The sequence below is a fragment of the Panthera onca genome, chromosome A2 (genome assembly GCF_046562875.1).
Source record: "Panthera onca isolate mPanOnc1 chromosome A2, mPanOnc1 haplotype 2, whole genome shotgun sequence".
NCBI lineage: Eukaryota > Metazoa > Chordata > Mammalia > Carnivora > Felidae > Panthera > Panthera onca.
This window is the reverse complement of record NC_138340.1, coordinates 160807508-160832572: the sequence shown is the minus strand read 5'-3', so window position 1 is coordinate 160832572 and position 25065 is coordinate 160807508. Positions and strand designations below refer to the sequence as shown.

Below are 25065 nucleotides of genomic sequence, written 5' to 3'. Positions count from 1 at the left end.
TGGCTTCCCAGGGGAACATGGAACCCAGGAGAAACACCCGTATAGAATTCTACCAAACCAGAGTGAACTCAGGTCAAACAATTTTAGGGAACAACTGAATCAAAACAAAGGTCTCTTAAGTAAGTAAGCAATAATCCTTCTAAGACACGCCGGCCCACTGAAGCAGAACCCTCAGAAGCTTATTGGCTCGTTCAGATCATTTTATGATAAAGTCCTCCATGGATCATGTATTTCTTAAATAAGATTGAGCTTTTTGAGGGAAGACATTTGTAAGATACTGCTTCGCCTTTAGCCCCAATTTTCCAGTTTATGACATCTGCACGTTCCTCTCGTGCCATTTAGCTACACCGATGCCCTTCAGCATCGGCTTCTTCCTTGAGTGCACGTGGGGGACGTGAGCGAAGCGAACAGCAAGGCTTCTGGAAGGCATGATGGTGCCTTTGTTTGCACTTTATGAGGCGCCATGATGACAGGAGCCAGGGAGGACCATGGCATCTCCAGGCATCCTTCAGGGAGAAGGCTCGCAAAGGTTCAGGCCCATTTTTGAAGGTTAGATTTCCCATACAGAAGTGGAAGGCACTTGTTTGCATACGGAAATCACTGTAAGGATGGTAAGTTACCAAGAAAATCTGCAACTGGGAATATACCCAAGGAAGAACAGAATTGAGTCCAGTCCGAAACGCTTTCTTCAGGACAGGAGAGGGGAATACATCATCTCAGTGACTCGCAGAGACTTGCTTCATAAGCTGTCGGGATTAGCTGAAGACGGGGAGATAGATGTTCAATGAAAAATCCCTTCCCGGGACAGACTGACAGGCACTCCATGTGGTACTATTTCTTCCTGTCGGAAACGCTGAAAAAAATTCGAGTTCTACTGAAAAATCTAACCGAACAGTAACTAAGAACAAGGCTACAAGGTTAGAACAGAAAACATTTCTGCGATGAAAGATGAAGCATTTCAATTAAATTTTAAAGAACAGGAGCCAAGAGAGAAGCCCTATGTGTTTATAACATTTTCAATGGAGACTTCACTGGTTCATCTGTTGTCTTACGAGAGCTTGCTGGACGAGGTTCCACATGAAAGAATAATGTAACGAAACCCCACAACTGGTGTTGGAAACTAAGGTACCTGCATCGAAAGGGCAAATGAATGAAGTTTCTCATATTTTGTAAAAGGTACTCTTATTCATTGGAAACTCTGCACAATAACTGCCAGAGTGAACATGAGGTATTATTAGCTGAGTTCCTATAATTGAGCTTTTCTTGTTCATGTTTTTAGGACTCAAAAGGCTATTTTAATTCTATCATAAACTAAGAAAATTTTCGGCGGTCATAATTCTCATGAACAACGATACGATTTATGTAAAGCATTCAATTGAGAAATACCTTATTAAAAATACAAGACATAATCACATACTAGAAATTATGTTCTAGGGTCGACATAAGGAAGGATTTGGAATATTGGAATATTTGCTTCATCGTGGTTTAAAAGAGCAGTGCACAAGTAGACAATGTGAAAAGTGAGACAGATGTCTTTATAAGTTAAATACCATCATTTCATTTGCTCTATTTCTAATTCGCTTTTGCAATAACTTTAATATTTGATGAAAGACTGACTTTTTCTACACTACCATGAATTCTTTTAGAGAATCAACTAATAAATCACTTGGATTTGTAATAGATATTTTTATTGCCTTCATTCAAGAAATTTGCATATAATCCTCTTGATTGAGCACAACATTTATGCCAGGTACTGTCTTAGGCATTGGGGACCCAGGGATAAATTAGAAGTAGTTTTTGCTGCCAAGAAGCTAATTGTCTAGCTATTATCTTAGTGAAACTCCTACGAATGGACTCTCTTTATAAGGAAACTAATCGAGCAAGGGGAGAAACCATTATCTACAAGTTCAATAAATGATAAAGTTCTTTGAAGGACATTGGCTAGCCATATAAAACAATTTTTTTTTTTGTTTTACACAAGGTTTCTACATGCACTCATCTGATGGGATTGGCAACACTGACAATCCTAGGGAAGGAAGGAATGCCTTTTTCCCCAAACTCAACTTCCGGGGGTCCTGCCAATTTTCAGTGGTAACTCCTTCCCTGACTTTGTCTTCTTGATGCCTCTCCTCATTAATGGAGTCGGAGACGAGGTATGATGACTCTCATTGTGTTTGGGAGTAAATTTAGGATGAATCAATTTCAGTGGGTATGTCTATAAAATTTCTCCTTTAGTATTAGAATCGAGAACTTTTTTTTTTTAATTTTTAATGTTTTTATTTATTTTTGAGACAGAGACAGAGCATGAGCAGGGGAGGGGCAGAGAGAGAGGGAGACACAGAATCTGAATCAGGCTCCAGGCTCTTAGCTGTCAGCACAGAGCCCGACACGGGGCTCGAACTCATGGATTGTGAGATCATGACCTGAGCTGAAGTCGGACGCTTAACCAACTGAGCCACCCAGTCGCCCCTAGAATCAAAAACTTTTTATATGCTACAGAGACTTCAGGCGTTAGGAACCAGATAGGAGGCATTAATGATTGGACAAAGTATTCCGGAAGCATATTCGTCCCACTTATCAAATTCCGTCCTTAGGACTTCTGATCTCATCCCTTCAGGGTAAGTGGGAGGGAGAAATGGTTAGAAGAATCTGTGCACTGCGTATTGCACACCTCCAAGTTAGGGTCTGTACCTTTCTTGGGAAAGAGACATGGAAGCTGGGGCTCCTTGACAACTCATCTTAGGAGCATTGTGCCTTCTTTGCTTGCTTCGTCCATAAAGTAGAACATGCTCTGTCAAGGCAAAAATTTCCCAACTGCCTTTCCCTGCATTTCTTGTAGGAAGGGAGTCAGGCCCACTGACATCTCCGTGTTTCACTCAAATATGCCTTTCATCTTTCTCTCCCGGGGTCAGCCTGATGCAGGACTCGAACTCACACTGCGAGATCATGACCTGAGCCGAAGTCGGACGCTCAACCGACGGAGCCACCCAGGCGCCCCATAAACACAGATGACTTTTTTTTCGGTAGCGTGTACTTAAATTTTTACAAGCCCTCCCATTTTTTAAAAAAATTAAATAACAGCAGCAGTAATACTACTTGAACTCCCTGTATGTCAAGCTCTGCTGTAGCTACAGGGACGAACAAGAATGGGTCCTGGACTCAAAAACACTTACATTCCAGTGAAGGAACAAAAGCCACTAAAGACAAACCAAGATAATGAATTCAATATGACCATATAAAGATACTGAGCTTTCCTAACGTATTTTCAAAATCATTTCTCCTCTTGGGGCACCGGGTGGTTCAGTCGGGTTAAGTGTCCGACTCTTGATTTCGGCTCAGGTCGTGATCTCATGGTCATAAGAGCGAGCCCCACATTGGGCTCCGAGTTGACAGCACAGAGCCTGCTTGGGATTCTCTTTCTCCTCTCTCTCTGCCCCTCCCCTGCTCACTCTCTTTCTCTCAAAATAAATAAATACACATTTAAAAAAAAAAAACCAATTTTTCCTCTAAAAAAACAAGATTTGGGCCAAAAGTGAGTGTGTCATTTAAATAAATCGTACTGGCTAATAAAGTATTTTGTACCAAGAGAAATGATTAATTATCATAAATGGACAATAAATGTTGGTCTCCAGAGCCGGCATTCTTAGCCCAGGGTTGACACAGGACCTTCAAAGTGTTTCCCCTCTCTCTGAAATTACATGCAAAATTTTGCATGCATATGAAAATATGTATTTTTCCAGCAGTGGGGATCATAAATAAGGGAATTCTTCATTCAAAAAAGAGTAAAGATCCATTGAAATGCTTGTTCCAAACACATGTCCAGTCTAGCAAAGCCATATGAAATTCTTGATGAATATTTTGCTCTCATTTCAGAAAAAGGATGTTTATTGCCTTCCCACCAGGAGAAGATGTATGTGGCTGGGAGTGGATGTGGGAAGTGAAGGAGAGAACACAAACTATCAAATTCTAAATATCTGGTAGAAATTTGGAGATGCTCTTCTTTTCTCATGATAACTAACTGTATAGGCAGCTAATTACAGTGCAGAAAGACAGAATCAAGTCACGGAGACAGATTTTGTGAATGCAATGGTCTTTTGTGGCAGCAAATCATTAAGAAATTTTTTTTTCATGTTTATTTATTTTTGAGAGTGAGACAGAGTGCGAGCAGGGGAGGGACAGAGAGAGAGGGAGACACAGACTCGGAAGCAGGCTCCAGGCTCCAAGCTGTCAGCACAGAGCCCGATGCGGGGCTTGAACTCTCATGCCGTTAGATCGTGTCCTGAACTGAGGTCGGACACTCAACCGACTGAGCCACCCAGGTGCCCCAAAATCACTTCTTTAAATAAATAAACGTAAAAAAAAATTAAAAATGTACAGACATAGAAAATGCCACCCTTTGGAAAGCCATGAATATAAAGGTGTGAATTAATGAATAATTAAGATTATTTCTGAACACCAACTAATGCACGAACTTTATTTAACAGCTAAACTATTAAAAATGCCAATTTGAAAAACACAGATCAGAGATCCTACAGAAATATTTTGTAACTCTTCTATATGCTCCAATAAAAAAACACTTCATTTGAAAAATCTTTCTCACAACTAATACCTAGATGGTTCAGTAGGTATTCTCGCTTATCAAAGGAGAACAAATCCTCACGTTAATGTACAACTTTTCTACCACTGAAGCATATAGATGTTTCAATTTAGTTGAGAATAAGAAGAGTCCCGATTCTATCAGGTCATGCCATTCTTGAACCGGTGACTCTAATTACTGCCATTGTGACATTAGCCACCAAGTTCTCTTATGCTGCAAAGCACACTGATCACAAGATATGAAAAAATGACGTTTAATACTAATGAATGTGGTGTCAGCGATGACAACCATGTGCTGGGATCTTCCAGGTAGGTTGTTCTGTACCCTCTGCTAGGGTGAGTCTTTGCCGTGAAATCTGTACAACAGGACTTAGAGCCTTGTTATATGGAAAGATCTGTGCTGAGTCCTTGGTTGAAAGGCGGAGGTTCATGGGACAAAGTCCTGGAGCTCAAGGGGCTGAGGGGCTCTGCAGGAGATATGCTTCTCTGCTGAACTAGCTAGAAGTTTCTCGATCATTGTAGCAGGTTGACTCCTCGTGTTGCTCCAAAATCCGTGCCCATCCAGAACCTCAGAATGTGACTTTACTTGGAAAGAGGGTCTTTGCAGATACAGTGAAGATAAGGATCAAGATGAGATCATGCTGGGATATGGGGCCCAAATCCAATGAGGGTGTCCTTACGAGAGACAGAAAAGAACACGAAGACACATGGAGAAGGCAGAAGACCAGGCGAAGGTAGAGGCAGAGATTGGAGTTATGCTGCCACAAACCAAGAAATGCCAGGAGTCACGAGAATCTGGCAAAGGCACAAAAGGAGCCTTCTTGAGAGCCTTCTGAGGGATCATGGCCCCTGCCAATGCCTTGATTTTGGACTTGTGGTTTCCAGAACTATGACAGAGTCACATTCTGCTGTCTTAAGCCACCAAGCTGGTGACAATTTCTTAAGGCAGCTCTAGGAACCCCGTGAGCGGTTACCTTACATATGTGTTGTTAGTCCTCAGCTCTCCACAGAGCTCTGGAATCTAGATCCAGGGAATCTTTCTCTCGCTATGCAGAAAGACTACGGTTTTTTTTGTTTTTGTTTTTGTTTTTTTTTTTTTTTTTGGCATAGGAAAGCCTTGCTAAACTGCAAAGGCTCAGACAGGGCTTTGGAGCCAGTCTGCCTGGGTCGGATTCCAGCTCTGTCGTTTACTGTGTGACTTGAAGCATATGACTGCAGGTCCATCTCTGTCTTGGTTTTCCCATCTGCAAACCAGCAATAGACTATTATCTTCCTTTTTAATTTTTTTTAATATTTATTTATTTTTGAGAGAAAGAGACAGAGCGTGAGGGGGAGAGGGACAGAGAGAGACACACACACAGAATCGGAAGCGGTCTCCAGGCTCCGAGCTGTCAGCACAGAGCCCGACGCGGGGCTCGAACTCACGAACCGTGAGATCATGACCTGAGCTGAAGTCGGATGCTTGACTGACTGAGCCACCCAGGCGCCCCTAGACTATTACCTTCTCTATAGAATACTTGCGGGGATTAAACGTGTCGACCTGTGAAGTGTTTAAACTCTACCTGACACGTGGGAGATACTCAATAAATGTTATCCATAATCACTATTCTACAACTGCATTGCGTGCTAACTGCTCATTCCTAGGTTTCGCCACAAAGGCTTCCTCGGGAGGGCACGGGGTGAGCCTTGCCCAGTTCTGGGAAGCGAGCTTTGTTTTCCTGTGAAGAGAACTCTCTCCTCTCCGATGAACTGCTCTGCAGGGTGCAGACTTCACAAGAAATTAGAGTGTCTTCGCCTCTATCGTTTCAACGATTCTTAGCAATCTTTTCTGTGACTACTGTACCTGGATTGGGCCTAGGATTAGGGAGCCAGTCACCACATTAGGTTTTCAGGGCTGCCCTAGCAAAGCACCACAGACCGTGTGCCTAAAACAACGGGAGTTTATTCTCTTAGCTTCTGGAGACGAGAAGTTCTAAATCCCAGGGTTGGAAGGGTTGGTTCCTTCTGAAGGTTCGGAGGGAGAGTCTGTTTCGTGGCTGCTTTAACTTGTGGTGGCAACCCTTCACATTCCTTCCTGTGTCGGGGCAACTCCTATCTCCTCCCTGTGTATGTCTGTGACTCTGTCTTCTCTTATAAGGACACCAGTCACACAGGATGAGGGCCCACCTGGTTCTGGGGGGACTTCATCTTGACTTGATCATCTGCAAAGACCTATTTCCAAATAAGGTCAACGATCACGGGAACTGGGGGGTTAGGACTCCAACATACCTTTTTGTGGGGGGGGGGGACGTCATTCAACCCACAGCTGTCACCCTATACACATGAAGCAAAATAAAAGTCAGCAGTCACTGACAATTTTTTACAGATTTATTAAAAATATCAAAACACTACCTTTTTCTGAAAGTTTTCACACAATTAAGAAAGGCCTATCTAAATTTGGTAGCTTTAAAACATCTTAAAAGGGAAGCCTGCTCTTATGAGAATCTGACAATAAGTTTCAAATGTGTGTTTATATTATATCATTGTTGGATGTGGAACTCTTGTCACCCCTTTATTGAATGTCCTCATTTCCTCTATTAACAATGTTCCTTTTAGTTTTTTTTAAATGACATATTTGACAAAGATAAACTGCATTAACCCAGATCTTTGAAACTAAACGTAAGCGAAGAGTTTACTATTTTAATTAAATTAAACCTTCCAAAGATTACTCACTCCCTCTTCTTTCTGGCTCACAGACTCTGCTGCCTACAGAATATGTTCAGCTCTTGGCTTAGCATTTGCAGGTTCCTCTGATTCCAAGTTGGGTCTCATTTTCTCATTTGAGTACTTATCGAAATGCTTGCTATGTGTCGCATGTCTATTTTCTTCTTTTTTAAAACTTTTTTAAATGTTTATTTATTTTTGAGAGAGAGAGAGAGAGAATGGGGGAGAGGCAGACACACACACACACACACACACACACACACACACACACACACACAGAATCAGAAGTGGGCTCCAGGCTCTGAGCTGTCAGCACAGAGCCTGACGTGGGGCTCAGACCCACAAACCGCGAGAACGTGACCTGAACCGAAGTCAGAATCTATCTTAACCGACTGAGCCACCCACGTGCCCCTCGCATGTGTATTTTTCTACAGGAACCTTTTGCTTCCATCGGTTTGGTCACATACATTCCGGCTGAAGCCTTCTGCCCCCTGTACAGCCCCACGTGCAAGGACCTCTACTCATTCCTTCCTCCTTTCCTTCAAGATCTTTCTCCAGGTGGTTCCTGAACCTTCTGCTTTTACCTATCTGGGCTTCCTTGTAAAAGAGATGCATCGTTTCATCTCTCCATCTCATTCTGAACTAGGTTACAAAATCCTCGACTGCCAAAACCATCGGCGGCCTGTCACGATGCCTTGTATACAGCTGGTGCTCAAAATACAGTCTGAGGATTGATTCTTTTGTTCACCTTAGATTGTAATTCATTATTTCTGAGTGACTTTGATGGAAATAATAATGGTTGCATTTGGCAATTTGCATTTATGTTTAATTCATATTAGTTTTACAAAACCGAGGGGTTTGAAGAAGTTTCATTCTTTTTGTATAATATGTATTACTACCATTATGGAGAACTTAACTGCACCAGTCACTGTTAGAGCTCTTTACATACACTTGTCTCATTTCATCCCCATAGCAACCTTTTGTACTAAAGCATAATTATCTCTATTTTACAGATGAGGAAATTGAAGCTTAGTGAAATTAAACAAGTTTCCCAATGTCACACTGCTGATAAATGAAGAATTTGAGCCTAGGTCTGCCTGCCCCCAAATGTGTTCTTAGAATTTCTATAATTTCCCTGTCACAGAAACCTTTTAGAAAACTTCTTAAAAACAGAGTCTGGGGCTCCACTCTAGAATTCTGAATCAAAATCTCTGGGGGAGGAAGCTGGGGAGCTGCATCTTGACAAGCACCTTAGGGAGTTTGTGCGATCAGACAAATTTAGGAAACATCTCGAGAGCTCGGTATGGCTCACCGGTACTTATAAGTTCCTGCGTTGAACGCTTTCCTATATAGGGTTTGATTTTCGTCACGGCTTCAAAGAACACAAATGTTCCTTGAGGTTCACACTGACGAGAGAAACAAGGCCTACAGGTCCATTCCTGCAGGTCTGCTCCACCCCAGGTATACCCAGGGTCTTGGGTCGACCTTGCCCTCTGCCCAAGCCTCAGGAACATGGGTGCGTGACCTATGCAGGTTGACGAGGGTCTCACACTTGGTTTAATGTTCTGCTGCCATTATTCTGAAGTTCTTAGTAGTTTTTTAACAGGGGGTTCTGTGTTTTCGTTTTGCACCAGGCTTTGTCAATCACTTAGCTGGTCTTGCTCTGGAACCTAATGTACCAGAGACTCTAGGTCACGAGATACAGACGACCTACTCAAGGGAAAACAGCACCGTCTTTGCTCTTCTCCTTCTCTTTGGTTTTAAGATTTGGGGCAGAGGCTGTCTGAGGTGGGGAGAAGTCAGGGTGCGAAGTGGAGTGCGAAGCAAGGTGTGAAGTCAAAGATCTGGATGTGGGGCTAAGCCTCTTCTGGAAGGTAGAGGGAAGAGATGGGGTTCTGTACCTGGACAAGGAGGCAGGAAGTAGATGAGAAAGGGGAGGGGCAGCTTTGGAGGCCCGAGAAGCTTTGTGTTCATGGATGGGGCAAAAGGGAGAGGACTCCCACGCAGAAAAGAGTTAACATAGTCGGACTGTTTCTCCTTGAAAAGGCTATTTGTGAGGCTGGCTGATGGCTGGATTCCAGCAAGGCTAGCTAGCACGTAATAAGGGTGCCTCACTGTGCCTAAAGTGTTGGTGTAATGTGCTGAACACCTGCTTTCCTTCTGGGAGTCTGGAATTTGGGTCCATGCCAGGCAGGGGCTGCCCATCGAACCACCGCCAATAAAAACCTGAGTCTCTAATGAGCTCCCTCGTTGGCATGTGTCCTGATAAGGCAGCGTTGGGCCTCTTTCATGAAGGCACTAATCCCATTCCATTCTCATGGCCTGATGGCCTCCCAAAGGCCCCACCTCCTGATACAATCACTTCAGGGGTTGGGATTTCTACACTTGGATATGGGGGGGCCCCGACATTTGACCTATAGCACTTGTCTTCCTCATCCCAACCTTGCCTCAAATGGCTCAAACTAGTCCTTAGCAGCTACAGTTCCGTAAGGCTCTCTCCTGCTACCTTCCTCGAACGATCAATATGTATCCCCAAATTATACATGGTGACACTTACCTGGTGAACTAGCAAGGAGACATGGTTTTGAGTGGCAGCAAAAAGGGTCGGGAGGTGAATGTGTCACTCATGAGATCTCGGGGCAGGCATCTACGTTGCAGTCCCCACTGGTTAAGTGTAGGTCTTGTGAGGATGTATGAAGACCCAGGTAGGCAGGTCTACCCGAGACTTGCTAATTTATTTTGTAAAGTATGTCATGCTTGAGGTAACGCAACTGTACCTCTGTTTGAAGTGCTGTTATTTCAGTTTTTTCGTTAGTAGGCAAAATGGAGACCGTGTGGCCTTTCAGAATATAATCTAAAGCGAAAATAAAAATGGAAAAGATTGAAACCAATGAAGGAAGCCTCGAAACACACTCTACTATGCAGACGAATTATTCAAAGAGTAGAAGCCATAAATGAAATGAAAACTCTCATCATAAAAAATATACTTATTCTACATTTATTATGTTACATTCTGCCCCATCTTCCTGGCTGATACACGGAGAATTTTATGGAGAAGCTAAGAAAATGTTCCAAGTATCTTCCAGGCAGTGATATGCATCCCAGGTACTTTTTGGACCTTTCTGACATTGGGTTGAATCATGGCAAAACCCACCTTTTCTCTTTCTTCATGTTTAACCTCTTATTACTCCAGAAAGAATCACAGCAGGTTGACTTGTAGCCACAAGTAAGACTGAATTCCAGGTGGGGACGGGTTCTCTAAAGTGGCCTCTCACCAGTGTGCTCAAGCTATGTGGTCCAATATGGCAACCACCAGCCACATGTGGCTATTTAAATTTGAGCTAACTAAAATTAAGTAGAGTTAAAAATTCAGATCCTTGGTCACACTAGTCACATTTCAAGTGTTCAGTGGCCACCTGTGTCTAGAGGCCACCATATGGATAACACAGGTTAAAGAACATCATCACTGTAAACCACCATTGGGTAGCACTACTCTAGAAAGCTAAGCAACAGGCCAACAAAACAAATAAAGCTCTGGCTCCTTAGTGTCCTCCTTAGTTCTCCCCCACTGGAGAACTACTTTCAGAGAGAACAGCTAGTCTTAACTTCTTTATGGCTTTTTGGGTGAAATGGCATGAACAGATTCTTAAAACACTAGCACAAAAGGCCACAGACTCAAATTTATATTGAACTCTCTTACCATACCTAGGTAGAATTGTTCTGAATTAAGGATTAGTTCATCATGAAGTCAGTGTTTCAACTTTTAAATGAGAAAGGTGATTTTTTTTTCCCCCTTAGGACAAAGCCCTAAGCCATGGGTGTAAGCCTGGGATGGCTCTAGACTGGCTGGGACACAGAGCATCCTTGGTGCTGCCTACAGTGCACTCCCATATCCACAGTCCAGCTGCTGCCAGGGCGCATGGCAAAGACGTGTTCTGACTTCTAATCCCATTTTGTCTCCCTCCCCATGTCTAACAAGAGTTCCTCCAACTACCTTAATCTCAAGTAGTTTTGAGCCCCCAGTTTGGGCTACCATGGGATTAAGGTAGGTTCAAGATGGAGGTGACTAGACCAGCACTAAGTACAAATGCTAAATTCTCAGGGTAAGAGAATTGTGTGTGTGTGTGTGCGTGTGTGCACGCGTGCATGTGTGTGTGCATGTATGAAAGTGCCGGAGGGGAGGGAATATCTGTACGAAACAGAAATGGTAGACACTCTATTACTTTATCCTAAATATAAGTGTCATCCAGTTGTTTCTTGATTCTCTAATAGGTGGTCCTTGAAAAGGGATATAAACAGGTAGGAAGGAGGCCCAGCTTTTGGGCTGAGAAGAGGTAGAAAAACAGGAGTCTTCTCAGAAATAAAAAGTGCTATGGATCTGTATGGTATGTGCTGGATAGCCAGATTGTGCACGCACACGCTGAATGCACCTGTTAATCACTCTCCTGAGAAGGTAGAGATCTTGTCCTCTCTCTAAATTCCCATCAGGCAGAATGTGTGGAAGAATGCACTGTTCCATGTTCAGAGTTCAGGGCTCTCGGGGTGGGCAACTCGGAGCATCTCCCTAGTAACAAAGAGTGTCCAGATGGCGGGTCTGGATCCCCTTGGAAACCCCGGCTGAGCAAAGAGGGGAAGGACCACTGAGCGTTGTTAGGAGAAGTTGCTACGGCATAAAACCTTGCTGCACGTACATCCCGACAGCAGACGCTTTGTCTAGTCGGCCACTCCCAGCCTCCCTGTACGTAAGTTCCCCCAATAAACCTGTATCTCGATCGCTATCTCAGGTCTTTTTTTTTGGCCTCAGCGGACTATCACCCGTCTTAGGCTTAGAGTCTGCTGAGGTGTGGCCACACAGAATCGATGTTCCAACCAGAACTACTTTTGTTGGTTTCTCTTCCCAGATTAAACATAAGTCACTTCTTTGTTGCATCTGAAGATAAAGTCTGGACACTGCTCACCAATAAATGACCAGTTTCAGTCAAATGATATGGCCACCTGCGGCCCAGGGTGGAATCAGTAGCTCAGTCTCTCTCCTTAATCCCAAAGACAAGCTGTAAAGTTGGCTTTATTACAGATGCTGCCTCAAACCATTGTCTTATTTCTTATACACGTTCAAGAGCAACCTCTTTTGGGGGACATCAGCATAAAGCCAGAAAAACTCTCAGTTCTGTAGGCAAAGAAACAATCACACTTAATTCGGGTGCATCAGACTATCGTTATACTTAAACAATAACAGATGCATTTTTCCACGTGTAAATTTGAAGGATTGAAATGAAGACGTTATCTCCTTGAAATATATACGTAAAGAACAAATAGAGATGTGTAAGAAATAAAATGCATCAGAGTATCTTCTCAGCTCTACCTCTTGGGTAAAGTTCTCTTTTTACAAATCCTGTTCTAAAGTGTTAGGTTATTTATAAAAAAGTACTAGCTTTTTGATTTCTGCGTGTTTTTTGTTTTTTTTGTTTTTTAAACGCTGAGAACTGAGGCAGTTGGGGCCAACTTGCTATCTCCGGCCAAACTGAAGCATAAACCAAGCACCCAAAGTAAATGAGGTTATCCCATGGCACTCTTTACTTCTTGAGTCAGTCACACTATTATCTCAGGTATGATAACAGGAAGGAAACCAGAGAGGAATCTTTGAGGTCTTTATGTCGAGTCGCAAACTTGGTGAAAACCAGCGAACGGTTCTGTTACATAACAGGCCATATTTTAAGTTCAAGCCCAATTTGCATCCTACTCAGTATGAGAGAATTAAATTCTAGAGGTCTGAATATCATAAAACAAAACTGATTAGGATAATCTACTGGAATGGAACTAAGGAATACTTAAAGCATCAGACACAGGGATTAGAGACAAGACTGTCAGGCTACTTCATTGTCTAAAGCTTAAGTCCAGAAAAACCCTGAACAGAAGAGGCACCGATAGAATCTTAAAGGGCAAAGGACCTCTCCTTCATCAAAAGACCAAGCTACCCTTGCTGAGTCTGGTTTTTCTACTCACACTTTAAGGACTGAGAGAGATTCTCAATTAAGCTTTGGTCTAGGGACCAAAGACAAATGAGTCAGGGGCTGGCTCAAAGATAAAATGTTTAAATGGGACATGACTTCCTCTTCTTTTCAATTTGGGACTGCACACGCAGTTCATGGAGCAGCCTACCAGGCCAACAGGTGGACACATATCCAACGGCCCTGCTTTCTATGCACATATCCTGTGAATTTTGAATTGGGATATATTTTATATATTCAAATATATATTAAAACTTACATTAAAATATATGTCAAATATAAATTAAATATATAAACTGAAATATATAAATTTATATTAAAATATATATACCGAAGTTTTTGAATGTTTATCTATTTTTGAGAGAGACAGAGCATGAGTGGGGGAGAGGCCAAGAGAGGGGGAGATGTGGAATCTGAAGCAGGCTCCAGGCTCTGAGCCGTCAGCACAGAGCCTGACGCGGGGCTCGGACCCAGGAACCGCGAGATCGTGACCTGAGCCGGTCGGACACTTAACCGACTGAGCCAACCAGACGTCCCTGAACTGGGATATATTCTAAAGATAGTAATACAGATCTTACATAATGCTTGCCAGAGTTTAGAACAATTTTTTTTTTTATCCCGATGACTGTAGTAAGATTGCTACTTTGGAACTGTCAGCAAACTTCAAGAAGAGGCGATTTTAACAGTTTTCTTCAGTGAACTTTCTGAGTTTCCAAGGCCTGCATGCAGTTAGGACTGTGAAAAGAAGCTGCATGAAAAGCCGAACAGGTACCATAAAGCAGGTGAACTGGAACACGGTTTTAATTATGCCAGAGTGAGGTAGTTTACAGCTCACAGTTTAGCACCCTAACAATAAGTTCGAAGTACTAATTGTAATTTTGTCAGTAATAACCTTGAGACATGGATAAACAAAAGTGTGGAACAGTCTGCTCGGGTCTCTGAAGGGCCGGGGGGGGGGGGGTTTAATCTAATTTAGATTAAACAATGAGTTCTATAAATGTAATACCTCATGGGCATCTTAATTTAGAAGTGTCAGGGAAAATATAAAAACTTCGCAAAAGCGTTCTTTTTTTAATCCTTAATTTGAAGATAATCATCAGATTCAAGGGATTTTCAAGGTACAAAAGAATAAAAGTTTTTACTTAGTTAAGAAGAATAAATGTACAAAAAAACCTTGTTGAGGTTAAAAATAGTTGTGCGTATAAATCAAGCGATAGGTCCTCTCTTGGACCCGTATAGCAATTATCGTCCGTGTAAGTTCTCTGCAATTCATCATGCATTGCCTCGTGGCACTGCCTCCATTGTTAGTCTGAAACGCTTATTTAAATCTTTTGAGGTTATTTAATGATTCATATTCATTTAATGAACACTTATTTGAGGGACTCAATGTGGCAGGCATTTCCCTGGGCACTGGGATGTGGATCTCTCCCTACGTTGCCATCCATTGTTGGGGGTGAACATACTAATAATGCAAACAAAGAGAGAAAACAGATTGTGATGTGATTGTCATTTCTCTGTCATTTCATCCCAGAGTGGTAGGAATGTCTTTGTCATTCATGGTAGGCCCTGACGGTTTATGCTTAGGGGGGGACTCCTGGTGGATCTTACAGAGTTTCAAGATGGGGGCTGGTCCTGCCAGAACGAACAACTGTAGGATTTGAGGGGTGGGGCTTGAAGCCAGGAGATATCAGCTCCCACCTCCAGGGAGAAGGAAGAAATGCTGGAGTCTAAATTCCATAATGTGGCCAATGACTTATTCAATCGCGTCTACATATGAAACTCAGTAAAAACTGTGGACACCCAAAGCCTGGCGAGCGGCCTGGTGGCACGCATTGATGTGTGCAGGTTGGGGGGAGGGTCACGTGTCCTCATTCCACCAGGAGAGGACAAGGGAGCTTCGTGTCTGAGACCCACCCACCTCACCAGACCTCACCCTGTGTACCTTTCCAGTCAGCTGGTCTTGATTTGTATCTTTCATATTAAGACTTCAATCTTAAATTCAGTGCTTTCCTGAGTTCTTTGAGTCATTCTGGTGCATTACTGATCCCTAAGGCATAGTGGGCACCCCCAAACTTGTATCAGTGGGTCAGGGGGGCAGGATGGCCTGGGAGCCCCAGACTTGTGGCCCATGTCCGAAGTGAAGGCAGCCTTGTTGGGGACCGCGAAACCTGTGCTAACTCTGAGCAGTTAGCGACAGGATTGCAGGTACACTTTCAGACAGCCAGAACGAGCCTAATTTTCTCCTGCAAATGGTTTAGAGAGATCACCTGGAAAGTTCAGCAGGGGAACCCCGCCGTGGGATTCAACTTACAGAACAAAGCCCCTCCCAGATCTGGGATCCTGTCCCTTCTGCGAAGTGCCAAGGTTAGGGAAGGGACGGGCACCCAGGGAAGGGGACAAAAACATAGCCAGACGCATCTCCTCTGTGGGATGGGACGATTCCTCCAAACGTGAGCGGTATTTGAAAGGACAGGCAGGAAAGTCAGTCACACGCACACAAACACCGTATCTACTGTAAAACACAAATACCATCCCTCTCCCCCAAACTCGAAGTAAATTTACTTCCCATTTCCGAAGTGCATCTGTGGCTAACGTTGAATGGCCATCTAATATTAAAGAGCTGATGCTTCCCAGGGAGTTGTCCACTTCTAATTGTTCAAAGTCACTCTGGAGTCTGGAAGACCAAAGCTAAGCAAGCCTTCCTTCTTTCTAAGTCTGCTGCTTTGTAATCGGACCTGCTCTCCGATATGCCCAGAGGGCTCAATCCTTTAATGGGAATCAGCCCCCGTTTTGATCCTGAAAATTTCACTATTTCTGCTTGTTCTTAGAGCTACTCCTGTTTCTCAGCTGGTAGCAGCCCAGGGCAATAGCAGCGAAGGCTGGGACATTAAGAAAAAAATAGAGGTTAATCATTTCTACACATCATTCTAGACTTTTTTTCCCCTGCCTTCTGCTATCAACCAAAAAACTACCTAAAGTCGAAGTAAAACAAAAACAGAACAAAACAAAACACAAAAGTTACCAACTTTCTGCCACTGACCCTTCATCCCTGTGGTTGTGGGTTTTCGATCAGGCTTTCCAGATGGCTGATCTCACAGTGGGGCGAGAGTAAGAGTGCCAGCACCACATTATTACACAGCTCAGCTGTCGAGAGGCAGGGACCCAAGGTCAGAGTTCCAGGTCAGAGCTCCCTCTTTGGATCTCAACATTCATCTCGGCTTTGGGGAATGACTAAAGATGAAAGCTCATGTCAAACTGTCTCAATGTGCTCTGCCTTATCCCCGCTGGGAGACCGTGGGCCGGTCACTTAACCTCCCTAGACCCAAGGTCCCTCATCTGGAACGTGAGCGGTCGGCACTCTTTGATCTCTGAGAGTCTTCAACCATGAGAACACTGTGATTCTTTGTTTTTGCTTCTAGCTATGCTTGAAGCAAGGGTCCGTGGCTACACGTCGTGGGAAGAAATGGGGAAAGGAGAAGAATGTGGAGCATCTTCTGAGGAAATAACGACTCCTGGAGGATGATACTCATTTGCATTCCCATTGGAAATGTCTTATCTGTGGAGAAACGAGGTGTGGATACTGTCATTCCCTTGCCTCTCTCGGCAAGGGAATGGCTGGTTATGCTTGTGGCTTATAAGACTCCTGCCGGTACATACGATTCCATTCCCAGAAAACAGAGGTCTGCTATCGTCTGGATGAAACTCCATCACCATCTTATTTCACCCTTGGCTTTGTCTCTGCCCTGTGTTCCTGGGCTGGATTTGTTGCCTCCTTCCTCACCCTGTCTTCTTGGCCTCCCTGAGCTACTTTAGAGGAGCAGCTACTGGTAGGCAGAAACTGTTTTCACATGTAAATGTATCATCCTGCTTGCAGAAAGTTGTGAAACTTTTGTGGACTCAGGGCAGAAATAAATAAAATATTTCGGGTTCCTGAGAAACTAACTTTGCATTTTAGACATCCAGCGTGACTCTGTTTTACAGCCAGAGCGGGTTTCTGGAAAGAACGGAGAAGAGGTCCTTGAGTAACACGTTTTCGTGAATGGCTTCTGCCCACGTGTACTGAAAACACTTGCTTTTGTAGCAAACTTGCTCCTAATTAATTGTTTAAAGTCTCTGAATCCCTAGAGAAGATATGGGAAATTGTTAGCTCATAAAGCCAAGAATAAAGCAATTATCTGGCACATACTTTATTTCTATAATTAATTATATTCACCACATATGGTACAAAGAAGACTTCTACCTCCAAAACCAAAAAAAAAAGAAAAATGTTTATTTCGGTCCTGCTTCCACAAAAGTTTAGCAGCTCTCTGCAAGAATGATGATACATTTACAGTGTGAAAACAATTTCTACCTACGAGTGGCTGATCCTCTAAAGTAGCTCTTTTGGGAGGGTGGGGAGGGTGGGGAGGGTGGGGAGGGTGGGTGATGGGTATCAAGGACTAACCACCCATCACTAGTCAAACTCTGGGTCTCATTTAGATTTGAGGTTTCCATTTGAACGTGTCTGGAAAAACAAAACAAAACCAAACAAAACCTACCCCTGCCAATAACACTAATACCCCCATAGAAAACTAAACTATAAGATCACAAGCATTTTCAGCACTCTGTGGGAAATGCAGCAGACCTGAGTGGAATTCACCGGATTTCTTTAGCATTTGGATTTTATGGGCCTATGAGTTCGGATGAGTCAAAGTCAAAATGAAACTCAGCAGGCATGATGGAGCCAACCGAAACCACTGAAACGGTTGGTCAGAGCCTACAAAAATTGTTTCGTTCTCTAAGACTGGGGGATAGAACAGGGACCTAATTCAAGACACAGCTTTCCAGGGCTGGCATCACGAAGACTCCTCGAACAGAGAAAGACATTTTTTCATGATGGATTTGGTTTTTTAAACCGGAGCTTTGTGCGGACTTCAGTAAATGATACAAAGTAAGTTAATCTCTATGAACAACAGAATAAATGCACTGTAACACTTTTTACATCACAACGATTGAAATTTAATCCCTGAAACATTCATGCTATATTGGTAACTGGATGTGGGTGGGTGGGGGAGTGGTGGGGATAAGACCCAAATGGCTATTTTTTTTTTTTAAATGATTTCATTCAATCATCGACTGACTCAGGGAAACCACCTTGACCTTGTACAGAGAAAGCTGTTTATGTTCTCTGCTCTGCCTTTCCTCCTGAAGCCTCCCAGAGGCTACAAGGGTATACAGAAATTTGTAGTGTCAGTGACATTTTAAAAGAAATGTTTTGTTCGTTTGTAAACAGAAAGGCTAATACTTAACCTCACCCACCTTATTGGGGGCTGTGAGTATCTGAGCAAATCAAACATGTTAAAAACTGGAAAGTGACATGATGTGGAACATTTTCTCATTACTGTGCCCATGTTAGAACATTCTTAAAGGAAGGTAGATAAAGCTGCTACCTGGCAATTCAGGTCCAAGGTATGATGTTCTCAGTTGCCTGCAAAAAAGGAAGCCTTCTCTTTCCCCCTCTCAGACACAAAAGCGTTCCATATAATTGCAATTGAATATGGACTGTGCTTTTGGTTTATGAAGTAGCGGGCAAAATATGGATTGAAACAGTCTCTCTTAAGCTGTAGTGCTGTAAGAATACTGAGCTCATGCCGTGCCCATGATTAAGACAGCTCTTTGTCTTATAAGGGGTCCTAAAAACGTCTCTAAGAACAATAGCCTTGGAAAAGAAATGCAAATAAACACTGGCCACCACGATTTTCCTGTTTTCTCTTTTTAAATACAAAGTCTGGCTGAAATACACTATATCACTCCTTTCTTGAGCAGCAGTTGCAATAATATTGTATTGCAAAATCTGATACGATTTTGTCTTCCAGCATTTTTTTCATGTGCGTTTCTCAAAATGCGGTTTGAGCTTGTTTCTTATTTCTCAGAGTGTCTGGTAAAGTGCTAGACGCATAGCAGACATGTCAGAAATTTTTCTTGAAGACTGATTTATTAAGGGAAACAAGCTAATAGTAACTATAAACTGTTAACACACTTCTACATATACTATGTAATGTGGCTGAAATCCTCTGTGTAAGGAAGGTAACAAGTTTGCAGAAGTGGGATTTTTATAACTTTACCAAGTTAACCAATGACTTCACGGGGAGCCCTTTGTTTAATTCATAGCTTGCTCCAGAATTAGCATCGGTAAGCGAGAAATATTTTACCTTTGTAGATTAATGAAGAATCATGACATAATGAAACGGAGTTTCATCGGACAACACATGAGAATCTGCCTATTTTGAGAGTCATCCTATCGCACATCAATCCCTCAAAATATTTTTAAAAATGCATATATGCTATTATTTTGTGTCAATATCGTTTTCTTAAACAGGTGAAATCAAATTTCTGACTGCGGAGTCCTCCTAAGCCTGGCTCAACAAATAAAGTATTATTGTTCAACAAATGCATGATAAAGCTCTTTGACCAGTCTCAGTTTTAAACTAACTAAAGAGAGACAAATCAGCATAAACTCGGTCTCTCTTTTGTATCAGGAACATTGCCTTGTTTAATTGCCAACAGCCCTCATTTACTAAGTAGTAAACATTCAAGCATGCACCATTACATTTCTTAGGACACCTCTTGGAGTCGATGCAATAATTTATTACATCGGGTAGGTCTAATTCTCCCTTGATTTATGGAGGTGGTAATAATATTCCATCGCACAGAATGCTCTGCTAGGAGGAATCCGGATCTAGGCACTAAAATCTTTATGGCCTCCCCAGGAGGAGTTGGGACGCGGGTGATATTCTCATTACCAGAGCCGAGAAAGTGGAGGGGTTTGCCTGAGGTCTCCTGGAAAGTCAGTTATTCAAGGAGCAGAATCTGGGGTCTCCTGATGCCTAGCACACAATCACAAAAAGCACAGAACTCTCGGGGGACTTGCCGAAACCACGCGCATAGACAAGAAGAGGGGAAACGACACCCAGGATGTTCATTGCAGAATCCCCATGGCAGCCCGGCACCATATCTCTCCGACTCCACATAAAGCACACTGAAGGGTATCCAACAACATAAAATCCTAATGGTGCCCTTAATTAGGCGGGATCATCGCTCGAACTCCCTGCCCTCCCACAGTCCAAGCCAGCAGCCCCAAATGCCTCTCTGTGGTGCCGAATCCTGAAAGCAAGACGTAGTGACAGAAACAACCGTGGGCTTACAAGGGACTCTCCAGCTCTGATGATGATGAGATGTGATAGCAATAATGTCAAACTTCGTATGACCGTAATCCAAGTTTACAATGATACATTAAGCCATAATGCTATTTATATCACCATAAGCTGAGTTATGGTGATATAAATAGTCACGCTAATGGCATTAACAGCAGCACTCGGTGGAATCACAGCTGCTGACTGCCACTTGTATGCTATTAGCATTGCTATTTATATCACCATAAACTTAGGTCGTCAAACTTGTTAGATATGAATATACAAGGAAGATGGATATCCACATTGTATGCCCAAATCTAGGTTCCTGTCCTGGAGGCTTTACGGCTGTCGCTCTCCTGTCTGTATTAAGGTCTATCTCGCTCTCCGTTTGGTTCTGTTTTCGTCGTGTGATGTTTCTTCAGGGGTTACAGAAGAGCAAGCCTGTTTCTTGCCACCCTCAGACGTCTCTGGGAAACACGGTTTAAAACTGGTAAGAAAGTGCAAAAGCCACAGCTTCTGGGCAAACTTACTGTCTCCTTGGCAGCGCAGGGGGCCCACGCTCAGTTTGGCTTCTGAGCCTTGCCGGTCAGTATCTCCAACTACCACCTGGCTTACTGGCAGGTGATCTTTGTAGGATAAGAAGCCAGCATCCTTCCTCCTGAATCACAGGGGGAAAAAAAAAAAAAAAAGAAAAGGATGAGGAGGCTGAATTAGAAACATGTTTTTCCTGATAACTTTAAATTGCCTAATAATTGACCACCTTCCAATAAATGCTCAGAGGTTCACTAAGTAGAACCACAGTTAAAGAGCTGTTCTCTCTCTTCCATCAAGCGGTCGCACGGCATATTACTCAGAAGCAACTGTGACATCATTACCTTCTGGAAAACGGAACTGACACCCCAATTTCCAGAGAGTCACAACCAGCGTGTTGCATCCTATGTCGGTGTGGGAGTAGACGACCACACCGCTTGAAAAACACACACCAGATACTGGGCACACAAGCAGTTTGCTGTTGTCAGGAATCAGAGCGCAATGAAGTCAACCAGATCGCTTGGATAATATAGGAAACAAAACTCTTAAAACAAAAACACAAACACAAACACTCTGTCTCCTTAATTGCTTTGAAGTAGTTCCTTCAGAGGTTTTCTTCCCTGCGGTGCATCAGCTAAGTAAGGGACATCTTTCGTTCCTTCCTCTTTTTTCACTTATTTGAACAACTGAGTCCATGAGAAGTTTCCAACATGGAGTAGGTGCCCACCCAGAGTCTATTTCCATCTATAATGAAGTGTGGAGTGAAGATTCAAGCCCAGTCTGGTTTTTCTCTTAGACTTGTTTTCCTGCTTACCCTATACTTATCTTGTTTCAGGTCTCCCAACTCTACCCCGTACCCATCCTACATAAAAGAAAAGGAATACAGAAATCCAGGAGAGGTTCTTGGGGATGGGCCCAAGGTGAGTTATGGTGCAGCACAGAATTCATCTTCAGAAGAAATTCCTGCCCCCTCATCCTCTTTTTGTGCTGCTGTGGCTGAGAAATGCCCTCATTTGGGGCCGGAGGGGTGGGGGTGGGGGGCACAAATCATTATAAAGTCATTCTGCAAACTTACCCTTTTGTATGATTTTTTTTGCACTTGTACAGTCTGAATACAAATAGCAATTTTTGAAATTGTATATACAACTGATAACAGAAAACTGATTTTTGGAGGATAGTAGAATGAGAGAGAGACAGTTCAATAATCATGTTAAAGATTTGTCTTTCCTATCTCTCAGCAAATAGTTCAGGGAATTGAGGGGAACCAACTTGGAAGCCTGTCTTTTTTTCTTTTTCTTTTTTTTTTTTGAGACAGAGAGAGACAGAACATGAGCAGGGGAGGGGCAGAGAGAGAGGGAGACAGAATCCGAAGCAGAATCCAGGCTCTGAGCTGTCAGCACAGAGCCTGATGCGGGGCTTGAACTCAGAGACTGTGGGATCATGACCTGAACTGAAGTCGGACACTCAACCGACTGAGCCACCCAGGCGCCCCTGGAAGCCTGTCTTTTAAATGCTATGCTGTTAAGGATAGTTACTTATCTCTCTGACCTTCTGGAATGTCAGTGAACACACATTCCCTCATGTGTCAGGGCCCACAGAAACACAGAAAGGAGTCACAGAATTCAGCCAGTGGGCTTCAAACAAATGTATTTTATACTCCCTTAATTTATTCATTGCCCTTGAGTTCCCCAAATAAAGTTTCTTTTTTAAAAATGTGTTTATCAAGTGAGAACTAAGATCATGCAGAAAAGCACCGTGATTCTTACTGATTCTGTATCAACTGATGACTTAGCCTCAAATACCTCAATGGACTCTTTTGCAAACCCAACTCCTTTTATTAGAATTTCTATCAATTAAAATCACATTACAGGGGGAACAAAATGTTTGCCATTAAACTTGATAGGTAGTGTTTATTAAAGTAACAATAAATGAAAACACTCTTCGATACACTGGAATTTGACAACCCACTAGGAATGAAGTGTATTCCTGTGAAATTTCAGGCTGATACTCTCCACAGTTCATTACCACTTAGAATTACACGATTCTAAATCAGGAGTCTGCAAGCTAAGTGCTGACAACCACTCATCTTGTTGCCTTTTCTCTTATGGCCCATGAGCCAAGAATGATTTTTACATTTTAAAGGGTTGAAAAAAAAATCAAAAGCAGAATCATACTTTGTGTCATGGGAAAAATTACATGAAATTCAAAATTCAGTGTCCATAAATAAAGTTTTACTGAAATATGGCCATATTTTTTCTAACATATGGTCTATGGTGCTACCACACTATAATGGAAGAGTTGAGTAGTTGACAGAGACCATATGGCCTTTGAAGCCTAAAATATTTATTATCTGGCCTTTTATAGAAGATGTGTGCCAACTCCTGCTCTTAACCATCAGTATCCATTTTTCCTTTGGGAATTTATTGAGCAAATACTCCACTGACTATCATGGTGGACTGTCCCACAACTTGTCCCCACAGTTGAGTGTGGGGATAGGGAAGACACACAGGGATATCTCTGAGGTGGGAAAAGAAACATTTAAGATAAAACTCACTTAACCTAATAGTGAAAAATAATTTAAAATTTATTAATAATTAATATTTTGATTGCACACTATGGCAGGCAGCCATGTAAGAGACACGTATCAATACTTGGCATGAATTATATTTATATAAATAAATAAATAATATATATAATATATATTAAATATATAATAAATATTTAAATATATAAAAAATTAAATATATATATAATTTAATATATATATATTTATATATATATTTATTTAATTTAATTTAATATATATATAACTTTGTATAGAGCTTTGTAATATAACTTACAAATTTAATTTGTAATATATTTAAGTATATATTTACAATATATTTACAGTATTAATTTGTAATATATTTAAGTATATATTTAAGTATATAATTTAAGTACTATAACTTACTTAATTTAATTTAATATATATATATTTATATATATATATTTAATTTAATTTAATATATATATATATAACTTTGTATGGAGCTTTGTAATATAACTTGAAGTTACATTATATACACTTATTTATCCATTCATTAGTTGATGGACACCACTTGGGCTGTTTCCATAGTTTGGCTATTATAGATAATTCTACTATAAATTAGGGTACATGTATCCCTTTGAATTAGTGTTCTTGTTTTCTTTGGGTAAGCACCTAGTAGTGCAATTGTTGGATTGTAGGATAGTTTTATCTTACAGCTTTTTGAGGAATCTCCATACTGCTTCCCAGAGTGGCCTACACCAGTTTGCATGCCCACCAACAGTACAAGATGATTCCCCTTTCTCCATACCCTTGTCAACATCTATTGTGTCTTGTGTTGTTGACTTTAGCCATTCTGACAGGTGTGAGGTGATATCTCATTGTAGTTTTGAATTCTATTTCCCTAATGACCAGTAATGTTAAGCATCTTTTCATGTGTCTGTTGGCCACCTGTATGTCTTCTTTGGAAAAATGTCTACCTACGTCTTTGGCCCATTAAAAAAATTTTTTTTTAAATTTTTTTTAATGTTTATTTATTTTTGAGACAGAGAGAGAGAGAGCATGAACAGTGGAGGGTCAGAGAAAGAGGGAGACACAGCATCTGAAACAGGCTCCGGGCTCTGAGCTGTCAGCACAGAGCCCGACACGGGGCTTGAACCCACAGACTGAGAGATCATGACCTGAGCTGAAGTCAGACGCTTAACCGACTGAGCCACCCAGGCGCCCCCCAAAATTTTTTTAAATATTGATTTATTTTTGAGAGAGAGAGAGAGAGCGAGCGTGAGTGGGGGAAGGGAAGAGAGACAGGGAGACACAGAATCTGAAGCAGGGATCACACCCACGAAATGTGAGATCATGATCTGAGCCAAAGTCGGATGCTTAACCAACTGAGCCACCCAGGTACTCCATCTTTTGCCCATTTTTTAATTGGATTATTCGTTTTTTGGATGTTGAGTTTTGTAAGTTCTTTATGTATTGTGGATACCAACTCTTTATCAGATACATCATTTGCAAATATCTTCTCCTATTC

At 42.1% G+C, this 25065-nt stretch overlaps 1 protein-coding gene across 1 annotated transcript in view; it reads right to left on the bottom strand.

Moving 5' to 3' along the window:
• The window catches only part of CNTNAP2 (contactin associated protein 2), a 1969961-nt gene that overhangs the window by 339301 nt on the left and 1605595 nt on the right, over positions 1–25065 (bottom strand). The window contains exon 15 of the mRNA XM_060633381.3: positions 21010–21137. Within this exon, the coding sequence (XP_060489364.1) occupies positions 21010–21137 (128 nt within the window). The remainder of the gene's footprint in view (positions 1–21009; positions 21138–25065) is intronic.